Source organism: Vipera berus (assembly GCF_964194415.1).
Source record: "Vipera berus genome assembly, chromosome: 2".
NCBI classification, from domain to species: Eukaryota; Metazoa; Chordata; class Lepidosauria; order Squamata; family Viperidae; genus Vipera; species Vipera berus.
The window spans coordinates 113,879,849-113,895,042 of NC_138203.1; the positions used below are offsets into that span (position 1 = coordinate 113,879,849).

The 15,194-nt window shown below is 39.8% G+C and overlaps 1 protein-coding gene across 4 annotated transcripts in view; it reads left to right on the forward strand.

Moving 5' to 3' along the window:
- Positions 1-15,194, forward strand: part of AP1M2 (adaptor related protein complex 1 subunit mu 2) — a 38,705-nt gene that overhangs the window by 8,881 nt on the left and 14,630 nt on the right. For 2 of the 4 annotated variants that reach the window (XM_081318254.1, XM_081318252.1), the window contains exons 3-5: positions 7,145-7,212; positions 12,000-12,130; positions 13,596-13,743. In XM_081318254.1, the coding sequence (XP_081174380.1) occupies positions 7,145-7,212; positions 12,000-12,130; positions 13,596-13,743 (347 nt within the window). The remainder of the gene's footprint in view (positions 1-7,144; positions 7,213-11,999; positions 12,131-13,595; positions 13,744-15,194) is intronic. The other 2 variants (XM_081318253.1, XM_081318255.1) reach the window with 1 other exon arrangement.

Consider the following 15,194-nt stretch of genomic DNA (forward strand, 5'->3'; position numbering starts at 1 on the left):
ACGTAGTACCATTAAGGACTACTTGTTGAGTACGGTTTGTCAGCCAGTTACAAATCCATCTGATGGTGATGCTATCCCACTTTTTTGTAACTTTATCATCTAAGCTTCCCATATAAACACAGTTGTTGTGAGGTTCGATATTTCTCCTCATGGGTTGCAGAACTTGTTGTTGCTCCTCTATATCTCGGTTGCCAGCGTGCCTCTGCTCTTGCTCCAAGAATGATTTTTTTTTTCCAATGGGCAGGTACTCTGGCTTAAGTCTATAAATGTAGATTTATGTCCATTTTTGGAGGGGCATGGCTGAGGATTCATCTTGTGGAAAGATGTTGTGGGAACTTCTAAATCAAATGAGGATGGAAGCTGGATTATATCCTTAGTGTTTGTCATCTTAGGGGGCACTGTGTGATGAAGGCCTTTGTCTTTCAGTTGTTTCTCAGAGGCTGGGTCAGTCAGTGCAGTTACCCCACTCTCAGCCTGTGTGACAGCACCTTTTTTTACTGTTGAGGTAAAGGCAGATTGTTGATTAAATATCTTGTCACAAGGTTGCGTGGTTAGTGGAGCCAAACTAAATAGAGGCTTTGCTGTAGATTGAGTTGTTGTCAGTGCCTCTTTTAGGTCATCCAATCTTTGAATGATGTTAACTTGCTCAGGTTCTGGCAATGCACTGAATAGGTCAATCAACATTTCCTCTGGCACATTCCCAGCAGTTCCTGCAGCTGTGGGTAACAGTTTGTATATTGCTTCTTTGCTTTCTCAGGGTCAGTTCAGTTACAGCAGCCTCAGGCTTTGTAATGTGAGGGCTGTTGCAGCCTAGATTTAAAGCGACAGTTCCCTCTTGGTGACACTGTTTCAGGAGTGGGCACACTTTTTCCTAACAAAAGACCCTTATTGGAAATATTGAGAAGATGCTCAGAAAGGGCTTTATTCTGAAGAGCATGGAGGGAATTGTGGGCTGCTTGAATGATAGGAGAATTCTCATACATTGCGTTCTTGCTGGCAGCCACTCTGCATGTAGTAGATTTATCAGAGTGAATTCACAGCGGAGCAGCTGGCTCGGGAACAGCCTAATAGCTTCTCTATTGCTCCAATGCCCTCTATTTACTCTCCTGTCATAAATTTGCAAAATAACCTGGTTAGTTTGCAGACTGTAGTTATATTGGTCATCTCTTAGGCGTTTACCTGATTGAGTGTTTTCTTTTTTTTTATTGAAAAGTTTTACAGTACATTTTTAAAATACAAACCCCCTCCCCTCCCCCTCCCCTCCCTCCTCCCCGACTTCCCAGAGCTAAATACAGGGTATAAAAATAAAAACAAACATAATCTAAAATATGCAAACAACAATAAGATATTAAATTCTATCGCACTTTAACTCTTAATAAAATAACTACAAGCTAGTTATACATCATATAAATCCACTACTTATTCAAATGCTAAATGAAACTTTTTAGTCCCATATTTATGCTGAATATAATCTATCCATCTCTTCCACTCCACAGTATATCTCTGTTGCGATTGATCTTTCAAATACGCTGAGATCTTTGCCATCTCCGCCAAGTTAGAAACCTTTAGAGTCCATTCTTCTATAGTCGGCAGTTCTTCCTTCTTCCAATATTGTGCTACTAAAAGTCTCGCTGCCGTAATTAAATTCAACATCAATTTAATATCTGCAACAGTAGTATCTGTGATAATACCCAATAAAAACAATTGCGGAGAAAACTTTATCCTTTTCTTGAATATCTTTTGCATATTCAACCAAATTTTAATCCAAAAAGCTTTGACCTTTTTACAAGTACACCACATATGGTAATACGTTGTGTCCTCACAACCACACCTCCAACATTTGGGCTGGCAATTCGGATACATACTTGCTAATTTTTTAGGATCTAAATGCCATCTATAAAACATTTTATAAAAATTCTCTCTTAAATTTTGGGCCTGTGTAAATTTCACATTTCTAACCCAGATTTTTCCCCAAGTATCCATTGTTATAACTTCTTGAAAATTCTGGGCCCACTTTATCATACAATCTTTAACAAGTTCCATCTCTGAATCAATTTCTATCAATGCAAGATATATCCTTCTTATGTGTGCTTGACCTTGATCTCTAATTTGCTTTACCAAGTTTTCATCAGTCATCAAAAAACCAGTTTTCTGATCCTCTTTCCACCTAGCCTGTAATTGCCCATACTGAAACCAAGTTTGTACTATCTTTTCTTCTTTTAAGATGTTATATGACTTTAATTGCCATACATTCCTTTCCAAACTTAAAATTTCCTTATATGTAATCACATCATGTTTGAATCCCACATTTATATTTTCTATTGCGTGTTTAGGTATTGCCCATATAGGTATCTTATAATTTAACTTGTGTCTGTACTTTTTCCAAACTCGCAACAGAGCATACCTTAAAATATGTATCTTAAACACATTATCCACCTTCTTATCATACAATAAATATGCATGCCATCCAAATAACAAATCATGACCCTCAAGATTTAATAATCTCACTTGTGTTAAATTAAACCAGTCACTTATCACTGACAAAGCAGCAGCTTCATAATATAATTTGAGATTAGGCATTTTAAGACCACCTCTTTCACGCGTATCTTGCATTATCTTAAATTTAACTCGTGGCTTTTTCCATGCCTTCCGGGTGGCAAGGCTCTGCCGCCGGCAGCCATTCTGGCTGTCAGCCCCGTCGTCTCCGTGGAGCCGCCGAAAACAGCGCCGATCAGCTGTTTTGACGGCTCGGAAGCCCGCTCCTCAAGAGAAGAGGAGGGGGTGAGCGCCCAGGCAGGGGTAGAGCTCTCCCGGGCCGCCAGAGCTGAAACTCTGGTGGCTGAAGGATTGAGCCCCCCCAAAGCCTGAGTTTGCTCCGGACCTCGGGACGCCTCTGCTCCGGGGCTTTGGAGCAGAGCAGGGCGTAGCAACCATCCCTGCCAGCAAGAGTGAACTTCAGATAACTTGGATGCAGGCAGAGCGATACAGGAGAATCAGGTGAAAGCAAGTTTATGATCTTTAACTCGATGGACTTTGTGGATTTTGATAAAAGTGAAAGTGCGTAACAGGTAATAGTGGGTGAAAATGGCTGCCAAATCTTCTAAAGTTCTTAGAAGTGCGGGGGCTTCTCCGGTGCAGCAATCTTCGCTACAAGCTTTGCTGCCCCCCCCCCGCACCTGCACCTGTACCAACTTTTACAGTGAAAGATCTGCAGGATGTTTTGCAAGAGGCTTTGAAAAAGCAATCTCAACAATTAGCTGAACTTATGGAGGAGAAGCTTACAGAAATGAGGGCAGACATCTTACTTGCATTTCAAGGTATGGCTGTATGCATAGAGCGTTTGGACGAGAGAGTGGAAGATCTCAGCCAAAATAATATTAGATTAGATGCAAAAATGACAGAGACTAAAAATGTGGTGGATAAGATTGACGACGACTTGACCTTGGTACAGTACAGGGAGATGGAGTTCGCTGTGAGAATTAGAGGTTTAAAAGAGGATTCTAAGGAAAATTTGAAAAAAATAGTTTCAGAGGCTTTGGAAGGTGTTTTGGAGCGACCAGCAGAAGAAATTATGGAGGATATAGACAAAATATTTTGTGTTAATTCGTGGATTGCAAGACAAAGGATACTACCTAGAGATGTGGTGGTTTATTTTACAAAGAGAGCAATTAGAAATGAGGTTATTCAAGCTTTTTACAACAATAAATTTGCAATTGCTGAACAAGAAGTTTTAGTTTTAAAAGAGATCCCTCCAAGAATCTTAAGGAGAAGGAAGGAATTTGCTTTTCTGGCACAAGAATTAAGAAGACGGGATATTCAGTTCAGATGGGAAATACCAGTGGGTATGGTGGTGATGTATGCAGGCACGAGACATCGTCTTCTTACAGTGTTGCAGGCACGTGATTTTTATACTAATGTTTTAAAAGCAGTCCCCATACCACTTTTGGAATCTAAAAAGAAGAATGGTGAGGGAGAGTCTCAACCACAAAGTGAGAATGTACAAGGTGCTGAAGGAGTCATGCAGATGAAAGATGGAGAATTCCAGAAAGCTACAGGAGTGGATCAAATTTCAGTATCATCGGAGGAGGTTAGAGACCAGAGAATGACACGTGCTGCTGCCAGACGAATGAGACGAGAGCAAGAACAAGAACAGCAGAGAGTTATGATGGCACCTCCAAAACTTACTTACAGTGAAGCAGTGGGAGGAGCACAACCTAAGAGAGTGCAGGTGATTTTGGAAGAAGCGCTCCAAAAGCTTCAGGTCATGAAAGATGGCGACAAAATTTCTAACCTGGAATGTTAATGGTTTAAATTCACCACAGAAAAGAAAGAAAGTATTTCAATACTTAAAACAATTTAAGAATGATGTTATTTGCCTACAAGAAACACATATTAGAGCTACGGATCAAAAGTATTTGTTAAATTCAAGGTTGGGCACACAGTTTATTGCTTCTGCAACTGATAAGAAAAATGGAGTGGTTATGTTAAGAATACTTTGACAGCGGTTTTAATTGAAGCAGATAAGCAAGGAAGATAGGTTGTAATTGAATTGTTAATAGAAGGCAAGAAAACGCTTTTGGTTGGATTATATGCTCCTAATCAACAACAAGGAGATTTCTACAGTTTATTACACAGCAAGATTATTCAGTGGGATTATAAATCTTGTATTTTGATGGGAGACTGGAACGGTGTTTTGGATGTACAAATGGACAAGGGTTTTTTTTAAAAGCACCCCAAGTCATGCTAAACTGCCTAAATCTTTTTTTGAGATGAAGGATGACTTGGAATTGTGAGATATTTGGAGAGAAAGGAATTTACAAGAAAAGGACTATACTTTTTTTTCCGATAGGCATCAATCTTTTTCCAGGATTGACTTTGTATTAATTACTAATGATTTTTTTCTAGGACTAAGAAGATCAAGATTTGTCCAAGAACTATGTCTGATCATAGTCCAGTATGGTTAGAGATAGAAAAAGATAATAGGGACAGATGGTCCTGGCGCTTAAATGAAAATTTGTTTAGATATCAGGAAAATGTGGAAGAGTGTAAAAAACAGATGAAGGAATTTTTTAAAATTAATATGCATAAAGGTACTTCTATTGAGATGGTTTGGGATGCTAGTAAAGCTTATATGAGAGGTGTATTAATATATTTGAACAATAAATATAGACGTAACTTGGAATTTAGGAGGAAAGAATTAGAGGATGAAATTAAGGAAAAAGAAAAGGCTTTAATTTCGAATCCATCTGATGGGAAGATTAAAGAGGTAATTACTTTATTAAGGGGTCAGTTTGATAAGTTAATGGCAGATCAAGTGGCAACTAACTTACGGTATGTTAGACATAATATTTTTTGTAATGCTAATAAACCAGGGAGATGGTTGGCTTATTTGTTAAGAAAGAAGCAAAGGGCTTCTAATATAGATAGAATAGAACGTAAGGGTAAGGTAGTGTACCAGCAGAGTCTTATCAAAAAGACTTTTGTTGATTTTTATTCTAAGTTGTATGCTAGAGATAAGATTAGAGATGTAGATATAGATAATTATTTGGCCAGAGCTAATATTCCTGTTCTTACGCAAGAACAAAAGGAAGGGATGAATCAATTGATAACTGATGAAGAAATTTTTTTAGCAATCAAACAACTGAAAGTGGGCAAAGCGCCGGGTACGGATGGATTGACTGATTGAGTGTTTTCTCTATGTGTGTTCAAATTTTTGGGAGGAAAACAAGGTCCTTCTCTAGTTTCATTTTCTGAGTTAGCCATCCCATGTCTATCCATGGTTATCCTCCCAAGTCCTTCTACAGTATTTGGGTGGCTCCTAACAAACTTTGCAAAAGATTCTTTCAGGCAGTCGACCTTATTTATGACAATTGACAAAAGATCATATATTGCATTTACAGTTTGAGCTGTAAGCAAACATTGTGTGGAGAGGAAGTCTGTCACATTTTCTCCCTTTAAATTTGTTACATCTCCCTCCTGTGCAAAGAAGGCTGCTGCTGGGCTCCAAGGATGTTTGCCTTGGCTCTACACGCTGTTTGCCCTCCAGTTCGGTTTGTAAGTCCCATTCCAATGAGTCAGATAAATTAAATTTATCTGATAAGGTGCCTGTGAATGAGTTACTTACTGGAACAGACTGTCTGTTTGCAATATAATCTTCCATTTTCTGCTGCTTCAAAGGGTTGGATAAACTCTCTGCTGCAGAGTGCTGTCTCTTCCTTCTTTTCCCCATTCAAGTTTGTTAAAACAGGTTTAAAAATAAGTTTAAAACTAGGTTTTAAAAGGTTAATGGGTTAAAAATGGGTTTAAAAGGTTAAAAAGGGGTACGGTAGGTTAAAAATACAATATTAAAAGAGGTTAAAAAGTTAAAATAAAAGTAAAGTAAAATAAAATAAAACTTTTACTTTTGGAGGAGCTCTTTACAGCCTTTGCTGCCTGTCCACCATCTTGGCTCCTCCCCTCTGGGGGATTATAATAGGGAAAATAGCATAGATTCATTTTTACAAAAGAAGTTTAATGCTATTGTAAGTATGGCTGGGTTAACACATTGTAGTCAAATATGGTTCATTGAATATGATGTAAATGGCTTTGCTCACATAGCATACTAAACCAAGTGACTCCCTTTTTGAGGAGAGTGTTATACAAACCTTATCACTATAGATATTTAACAAATGTATTCTTTGTTACATGTTAAGAAACTAAACCACTTGATTTCTAGTGCTAGCCTCACACTAACCCACCTCAAAAAGAAAAAAAAGATAAAAATGATTTTAACCTAAGGACTGAAGAACTTGCTCTATATAATCCATGCCATTTTAAAACTAAACTTTCCTGCTTTTTCTGAGTTTGAAAATGCCTTCACACATTGAACATATCTGCATCATGCTAAGGGAAACATTTAAAAGGTACATAAGTAGAATATATTGATCTTACTATTTGCAATAAGGACATTTATGCACCTGATAAACATAGATCAACAGAAGTGCCTTTTTTCCTCAGTAACACAGCTATGCATGATGCCTATCAACTAACCATTGTGTATTATATGCAGTTTATGTCCTTTGTGTTAGTATTCTTTCTATAATGCAGGTGTCTAGTGTAACAGTCTATATATGTCTCTTACCTTTGTCCTTAATCTTTCAAATAGTGGTGGCCGTCACCATGAAGAATGCCAATGCCTCACTGGTATATTCCTTTCTCTATAAAGTGGTTGAGGTATGTAGCCTTTCTCAAACAATCAGGACACCAAGGATAAAATGTTCTTTCACACTTCAGAGGGAAAAAGGAAGTTGTCATTCCTTAACTTTTTTGCTGCATTTTCCTCTTTACTCGGATTCTGAATTCTATTCAAATCTGGGAAAATAGGTTATTTACATGCAATTCAATTATTGGTTGCCTGTAATCACACAATATGACCTTCTAGGAAGGTTCCTGTGTAGAGAAGGTGATCCTTCATTGACTAGGAACTGCTCAGAGTTGATTATAAAATGAACAGCTATATAAATGTATTGAATAAAAATAAATGTGTCAACCTTGGTCAGTTAGAAAAGAAAGACTCAAGAATCCATTTTTATCAAAAACAGTTTACTAAAGCCAAGTGGTTACAGTGTAGCTAAGCCAGATCTAAACTTTCATGCCCAAAGCAACTTTTCCCATCTTCCCCCCTTCTTATCTCCAATTACTATCCAACTACATTCAGACAAATTGTTATGGTACCAGTCACTGGCTTGGCAGGCTGGAAGCTTTTTCATTCCATGATGTGACCTTGGAGCAGCCGGTGGTTCTCACCGGATGGCAAGATGAATAGTTTTGATTTCCCTTATGCTAGCCCCCCCATTATCCCACCCACCCCCCACTCCCTTGCCCCATTGCATATGGCAGACTGGCATCTGGTGAAGTATGGCTGACACAACAGCATGGCAGTCAGACAATATGATAGAATCCATTTCAAAGATTAGCACCAAGGATCTGAATAAAGATAGATTAGCAGTCAAGTGCACAGTGAAAGACATTTTCGTTCACCTATTCCATTTATTACTTCTCAACAATTTACAAGATATATTTTAGACTCAGTGGTAATTTTTAAGACATCATCAGAGGAAGATGTATCAGAGCATGAATAACAGCTGATTAGCTAGACTAGTGAACAGTGAGGAACCTACAACTAAAGCAATTCATTATTCAAAAGTATTGTTTTTCTTTCAGCAACCTTCATTCTAGCAAGGATTTTCAATTTTCTTCCACAACTTGTTGTTAGCTGCGAAGTTATGTCCGACCCATCGCGACCCTATGGACAATGTTCCTCCCAGCCTTCCTGTCCTCTACCATCTTCTGGAGTCCATTTAAGCTCATGCCTACTGCTTCAGTCACTCCATCCAGCCACCTCATTCTCTGTCGTCCCCTTCTATTGCCCTCAATATTTCCCAGCATTAGGCTCTTCTCCAGTGAGTCCTTCCTTTTCATTAGGTGGCCAAAGTATTTGAGTTTCAGCTTTAGGATCTGGCCTTCTAAAGAGCAGTCAGGGTTGATCTCCTCTAGGACTGACTGGTTTGATCGGCTTGCACTCCAAGGGACTTTGGCGCTCAGCCTTTTTTATGGTCCAACTTTCACTGCCATACATTGCAACTGGGAAGACCATAGCCTTGACTATACACACTTTTGTTGACAGGGTGATATCTCTGCTTTTTAGTGTGCTGTCTAGATTTGCCATGGCTTTCCTCCCAAGGAGCAAGCGTCTTTTAATTTCTTGGCTACAGTCCCCAACTGCAGTGATCTTGGAGCCCAGGAAATAAAATCTGTCACTACCTCCATTTCTTCCCCATCTATTTGCCAGGAATTGAGAGGGCCGGATGCCATGATCTTGGTTTTCTTAATGTTAAGTTTCAACCCAACTTTTGCACTCTCCTTCTTCACCCACAACAAGAGGCTCTTTAGTTCCTCTTCACTTTCTGCCATTAGAGTGGTATCATCTGCATATCTTAGGTTGTTGATATTTCTTCCAGCAATCTTAATTCCAACTTTTGATTCATCTAGCCCTGCCTTTCTCATGATGTGCTCTGTATATAAGTTAAATAGGCAGGGTGACAATATACAGCCTTGCCGGACTCCTTTCCCGATTTTGAACCAATCAGTGGTTCCGTGTCCAGTTCTCACTGTTGCTTCTTGGCCCACATATAGGTTTCTCAAGAGACAAATAAGATGGTCTGGTACACCCATCTCTTTAAGAACTTGCCACAGTTTGTTATGAACCACACAATCAAAGGCTTTAGCATACTCAATGAAGCAGAAGTAGATGTTTTTCAGGAACTCTCTAGCTTTCTCCATGATCCAGCGTATGTTGGTAATTTGATCTCTAGTTCCTCTGCCTCTTCGAAATCCTGCCTGTACTTCTGGTAGTTCTCGATCCACATACTGCTGGAGTCTAGCTTGTAGGATTTTAAGCATAACTTTACTAGCATGAGAAATGAGTGCAATGGTGCGATAGTTTGAACATTCTTTGGCACTGCCTTTCTTTAGAATTGGAATGTAAACTGATCTTTTCCAATCCTGTGGCCACTGTTGAGTTTTCCACATTTGCTGGCAAATTGAGTGTAGCACTTTTACTGCATCGTCTTTTAAGATTTTGAATAGGTCAGCTGGAATACTGTCACCTCCACTAGCTTTGTTGTTGCTCAGATTTTCTAAGGCCCACTTCACTTCACATTCTAGGATGTCTGGCTCGAGGTCAGTGACCACCTCATTGTGATTATCAGGGACGTTAAGCTCAGTCTTGTATAGTTCATCTGTGTACTTTTGCCACCTCTTCTTAATCTCTTCTGCCTCTGTTAGGTCCCTGCCATTTATCATGCTCATTTTTGCATTAAACGTTCCCTTCATCTCTCCAATTTTCTTGAAAAGATCTCTGGTCCTCCCTATTCTATTGTTTTCTTCTATTTCTTTGCACTGTTCATTTACGAAGGCATTCTTATCTTTTCTAGCTATTCTCTGGAATTCTGCATTCAATTGGGCATATCTTTCTTTTTCTCCCTTGCCTTTCGCTTCCCTCCTTTCCTCAGCTATTTGCAAAGCTTCCTCAGACAACCATTTTGCTTTCTTGCATTTCTTTTTCTTTGGGATGGTTTTGGTTGCTACCTGTTGTACAATGTTGTGAACCTCTGTCCATAGTTCTTCAGGCACTCTGTCTATCAGATCTAATTCCTTAAATCTATTTGTCACCCCTACTGCATATTCAACAGGGATATGATTTAATTCATACCTGAGTAGCCTAGTGCTTTTCCCTATTTTCTTCAGTTTAAGCCTAAACTTTGCAATGAGAAGCTCATGGTCTGAGCCACAGTCAGCTCCTGGTCTTGTTTTTACTGACTGTATAGAGCTTCTCCATCTTTGGCTGCAGAGCACATAGTCAATCTGATCTCTGTGTTGACCATCTGGTGATGTCCATGTGTAGAGCCGTCTCTTGGGTTGTTGGAAAAGAGTGTTTGCTATGACCATCGTATTCTCTTGACAAAATTCTATCAGCCTTTGCCCTGCTTCATTTTGTACTCCAAGGCCAAACTTGCCTGTTATTCCGGTTATCTTTTGGCTTCCTACTTTAGCATTCCAATCCCCCATGATGATAAGGACATCATTTTTTGGTGTTAGTTCTATAAGGTGCTGTAGGGCTTCATAGAACCGGTGAATTTCATCCTCTTCAGCATTGATGGTTGGGGCATAGACTTGGACTACTGTGAGATTGAATGGTTTGCCTTGGATTTGAACTGAGATCATTCTGTCATTTTGAGGATTGTATCCCAGTATTGCTTTTCCTACTCTTTTATTGACTATGAAGGCTACTCCATTTCTTCTGAGGGATTCTTGCCCGCAGTAGTATACCTGATGGTCATCTGAATTAAATTCACCCATTCCTGTCCATTTTAGTTCGCTGATACCTAAGATGTCGATGTTCAGTCTTGTCATCTCTTGTTTGACCACGTCCAGCTTTACTTGATTCATGGATCTTACATTCCAGGTTCCTATGGAGAAAAAATCTTTACAGCATCAGACTTTCCTTTCACCACCAGACACATCCACAGCTGAGCGTCTTTTTGGCTTTGGCCCAGTCGCTTCATTCTTTCTGGCGCTACTACTACTCTACTCTTCCCTAGTAGCATATTGGACGCCTTCTGACCTGAGGGGCTTATCTTCCAGTGTCATATCGTATTGCCTTTTGGTACTGTCCATAGGGTTTTCATGTCAAAGATACTGGAGTGGGTTGCCATTTCCTTCTCCAGTGGATCACGTTTTGTCAGAACTCTCTGCTATGACCTTTCCGTCTTGGGTGGCCCTGCACGGCATAGCTCATAACTTCATTGAATTATGCAAGCCCCTTCGCCACGACAAGGCAGTAATCCATGAAGGGGTCTTCCACATCTACATGTAATTTATTTACTTCTAGTACAAAAGCATAGCAGAACATCCTTTACATCAGAGGTCTCCAGCCTTTCAGGCACCAGGGACCAGTTCTGTGGAGAGAGGATGTGTGGACGAGAGGGTGTGGGTTTTGTGTGCTGCCTGCATCCCATGGATGGGGCTTTGCTTGTTTCTGTGGACCAGTTGCTGGCATGCTGCGGCCCAGTACTGGTCCACAGACCAGGGGTTGGGGACCCCTGCTTTACATAGAGTAGCAGGCATAGTGGAATTAGAACACTTAATTTGGTGGACATTCTGGATAAGGGCATATCTTAACAAAAGTTTGGAGAATAGAGCTTGCAAGACCTAAGGCTAGACTGAAGGGAGGTTACTTCACCCAACTTTACACTTAGCCTCTTTTAGAGTCTCCTCCCTCCCCCCGTGAATAGTTTGACCTGAGTCCTTACCTGTTCTCTTTTCCCAGTTCCATATGTGTACAAAACTGGACATTCCAGAAGAGGCACTTGAGCCAAGCAATCAGAATTCTGGAAACTTAACTACAGGTTAATAATATCTTCAATTCTTCAGTATGAAATCCATTCTATCCTTGTCAGGTTTTTTCTGAATACTTCAAGGAGCTGGAGGAAGAGAGCATCCGTGACAATTTCGTCATTGTGTATGAGCTACTGGATGAGCTAATGGACTTTGGGTTTCCTCAGACGACAGATAGTAAAATTTTGCAGGAGTAAGTAATCTGTTTACTTGTTCTTCCAGGATCTGTATGTTTTTCTGCTACTGTTCAGGATTTTAAAAACTGTAAATTTTGCGGTGAAACAAAATTCCAACATGCATAAAATTCTAGGTGTTCAGTTTAGAAGATATTCATAGTTATATTTTTCAAAGATCATAGGAAGGGACTCCTAGATGACATCTGCCAGCCTTTCAAATTTAAAATTAGTTTGATCCTGGAGACAAATTTTTCTCGTAATTATCTTTCTTGGGTTACTACACTCTAGCTTTGCCAAGTGTTCCACTTAGGTCCATCTGAACACAGATCCCCTTGGGGGCAACATTGAAGCAAAATTTGAGGAGCTCTCCCAATCTCTTGGTAGCAGGCCCACTCCTTTGTATTTATTCTTTCTACAACTACATCATCATCAACAACAACAATAATCCCTTTGTTAATGCTTTTAACTTTCTTTATGGTCCTAAATTCATGTTATGCTCCAAGATTTCTAACTGTCTTTCTGCACTTATTCATGACTTATTGGTATCCCTCCTGGGTGATTACATCCTATTCCATTTACTGTAACTCTGAGTTCGGTCAAAACTCCCTATGCATCCACAATAATGTCTGCTTTGTTTTGTTATCATTGGGGTCAAGCATTATCCAATTGAACTTCTAATATCTTACTTTCAGTAAGTTCCCAATCCTGCTATTCTCCCTTTGACTTAATTCATCCCCATTTCTGTCCATGGGGTCCCATGTCCTGTAAAATATGGCTTTCTTGAAATCCTAATGTGCATGTATAACTAGGTCCATGGTGGCGAACCTATGGCACAGGTGCCACAAGTGGCACACAGAGCCCTCTCTGTGGGCACGCGCACCATCGCCCCAGTCCCAGGCCTTCAGCTGGGTTTTATAAAACCTTTTCGCTTTAGGCCTGTGCTGCCGTGTGCAAAAAAAAAGGTTCAATCAATTAATCAATCAATTTCAACTTCTTGTGGGGGGAAAAAATCTTGCAAAGTTGGAATTGATTGATTGAACTTTTTAGTCCCACCCAGTCTGCCGTTACCACCACAGCCATGCCCACCCAATGGGCCATGCCCACCCAATGGCCCACACCCACCCAATGGGCCACGCCCACCCAGCACCCAACAATACATAAGTGGGTTTTGGGTTGCAGTTTGGGTACTCAGTCTCTAAAAGATTTGCCATCACTGAACTAGTTTCTAGCTTTTTTGTCAAATATACAAGTATGACTCAGCATCATGACTAGGAAGGATTCAGAGAGAGATCATTCTTAGTCCTATTAATAAGAAGGACTTCTTGCATTGGAAAATACATGTGCCAACCATACCCTTTCCCTCCCTGCCCACCTGAAATGCTGTTGATATTTTGATGCTATTCTAGACAGCAAAATGTATCTGAGACAAGCTATATTGTAGTTGGATGTTTGATCAGGAAGAATTCTTTCACTGTATCATAGGTACATCACTCAGCAGGGCAACAAACTGGAGACAGCTAAATCCCGAGTTCCAGCCACTGTCACCAATGCAGTCTCTTGGAGGTCGGAGGGGCTTAAATACAAGAAGAATGAGGTCTTCATTGATGTCATTGAATCTGTTAACCTATTGGTGAGTCAGGCATTGATTATTTGTGGTAGAAGATTATATAGATCAGGTTTTTAGAAGCTTGGACATGATTGTGACAAGTCCATAAAGCTATTTTGATGTGTAAGGTTACAAAAATAGTGAACTTTGGGTTTATGTCCTGAACATGGTGGCATATTTAAACACTAAGAATATACACATTACACTTTTTCGAGTACCTCAACTATCTTTATTAAATACAGGTACTCCTCAAGTTACAACCACAATTGAGCCCAAAACTTATGTTGCTGAGTAAAACATTTGTTAAGTGAGTTTTGCCCCATTTTATCACTTTTCCTGCCACGGTTACTAAGTGAATCATTGCATTTGTTAAGTTAGTAACATAGTTGTTAAGTGAATGTGGCTTTCCCATTGACTTTTTTTGTCAGAAAGTCACAAAAGCTCAACACATGACCCTAGGACAGGGGTGTCAAACTCAATTTCACTGAGGGCCGCATCAGCATTGCGATTGCCCTCAAGGGGCCGGGTGGGTGTGGCCTACTGGGTGGGCGTTGCTAGAGTGCGTATGGCCTACTGGGTGGGCGTGGCCAGCTCTACATGGTTCGCATCAAGGGTGCCTATGGGGGCCTGGGCAGGAGTGGGACAGATGTGAGGGTCTCTGGGCCAGGGCCAAGGCAGTGGGGGCCGTTCCCTCACTGTTTCCAGGATGGCTTCACAGGCCACATGAAACCACAGGCTGGATCTGGCCCCTGGGCCTTGTGTTTCACATGTCTGCCCTAGGACATTGCAACCGTCACAAATATGAACCAGTTGCTAAGCATCTGAATTCTGATGCTCCAATGGTTGTAAGTGTGAAAAAAGTCATGTCACTTTTTTCAGTGCCATTGTAACTTTGAACAGTCACTAAATGAACTGTTGTAAGTCGAGGACTACTTGTAAAGTTTAATATATATAAAATGAAATCTTAGGTTATTTCATTAAGATAGTAAAGCTGACATACTTGAAAAAATGTAATCAGCATAGAATTTTACAAGGATGCTGTACGTTAAAGCAATGGTTTTAATTCAGCATCTGAAAACCCTGACAAATTAGTTCAAAGAATGACCCTATGAAGCAGAGGAAGACTATCATTTTGGCAATGGACAGAAAAATGGAGGATGATGATATGATATGTTATATACGTAATTTTATCGTTATATAAATATATATAACTTTATTAAATTTTAGAAAGATAAAACTATTAATAAACTAATATAAGGTAAGAAAGAAAAAGAAAAGAAGCAAAGAGAAAACAAAACAATGCAAGAAAAGAAAAAAATTTAAAGGAAAATAGTAAAGGAAAAAAAGGTACAAAGAAATGGCTTCCAATATTCTTTATAGCAGTTGCTTTGGAAAATAAATTGACCCCCTCCTCTTTGTGGCAGTCCCTCAAATATTGAAACATTGCTATCATATCCGCCCTAGTTCTTCTTTTC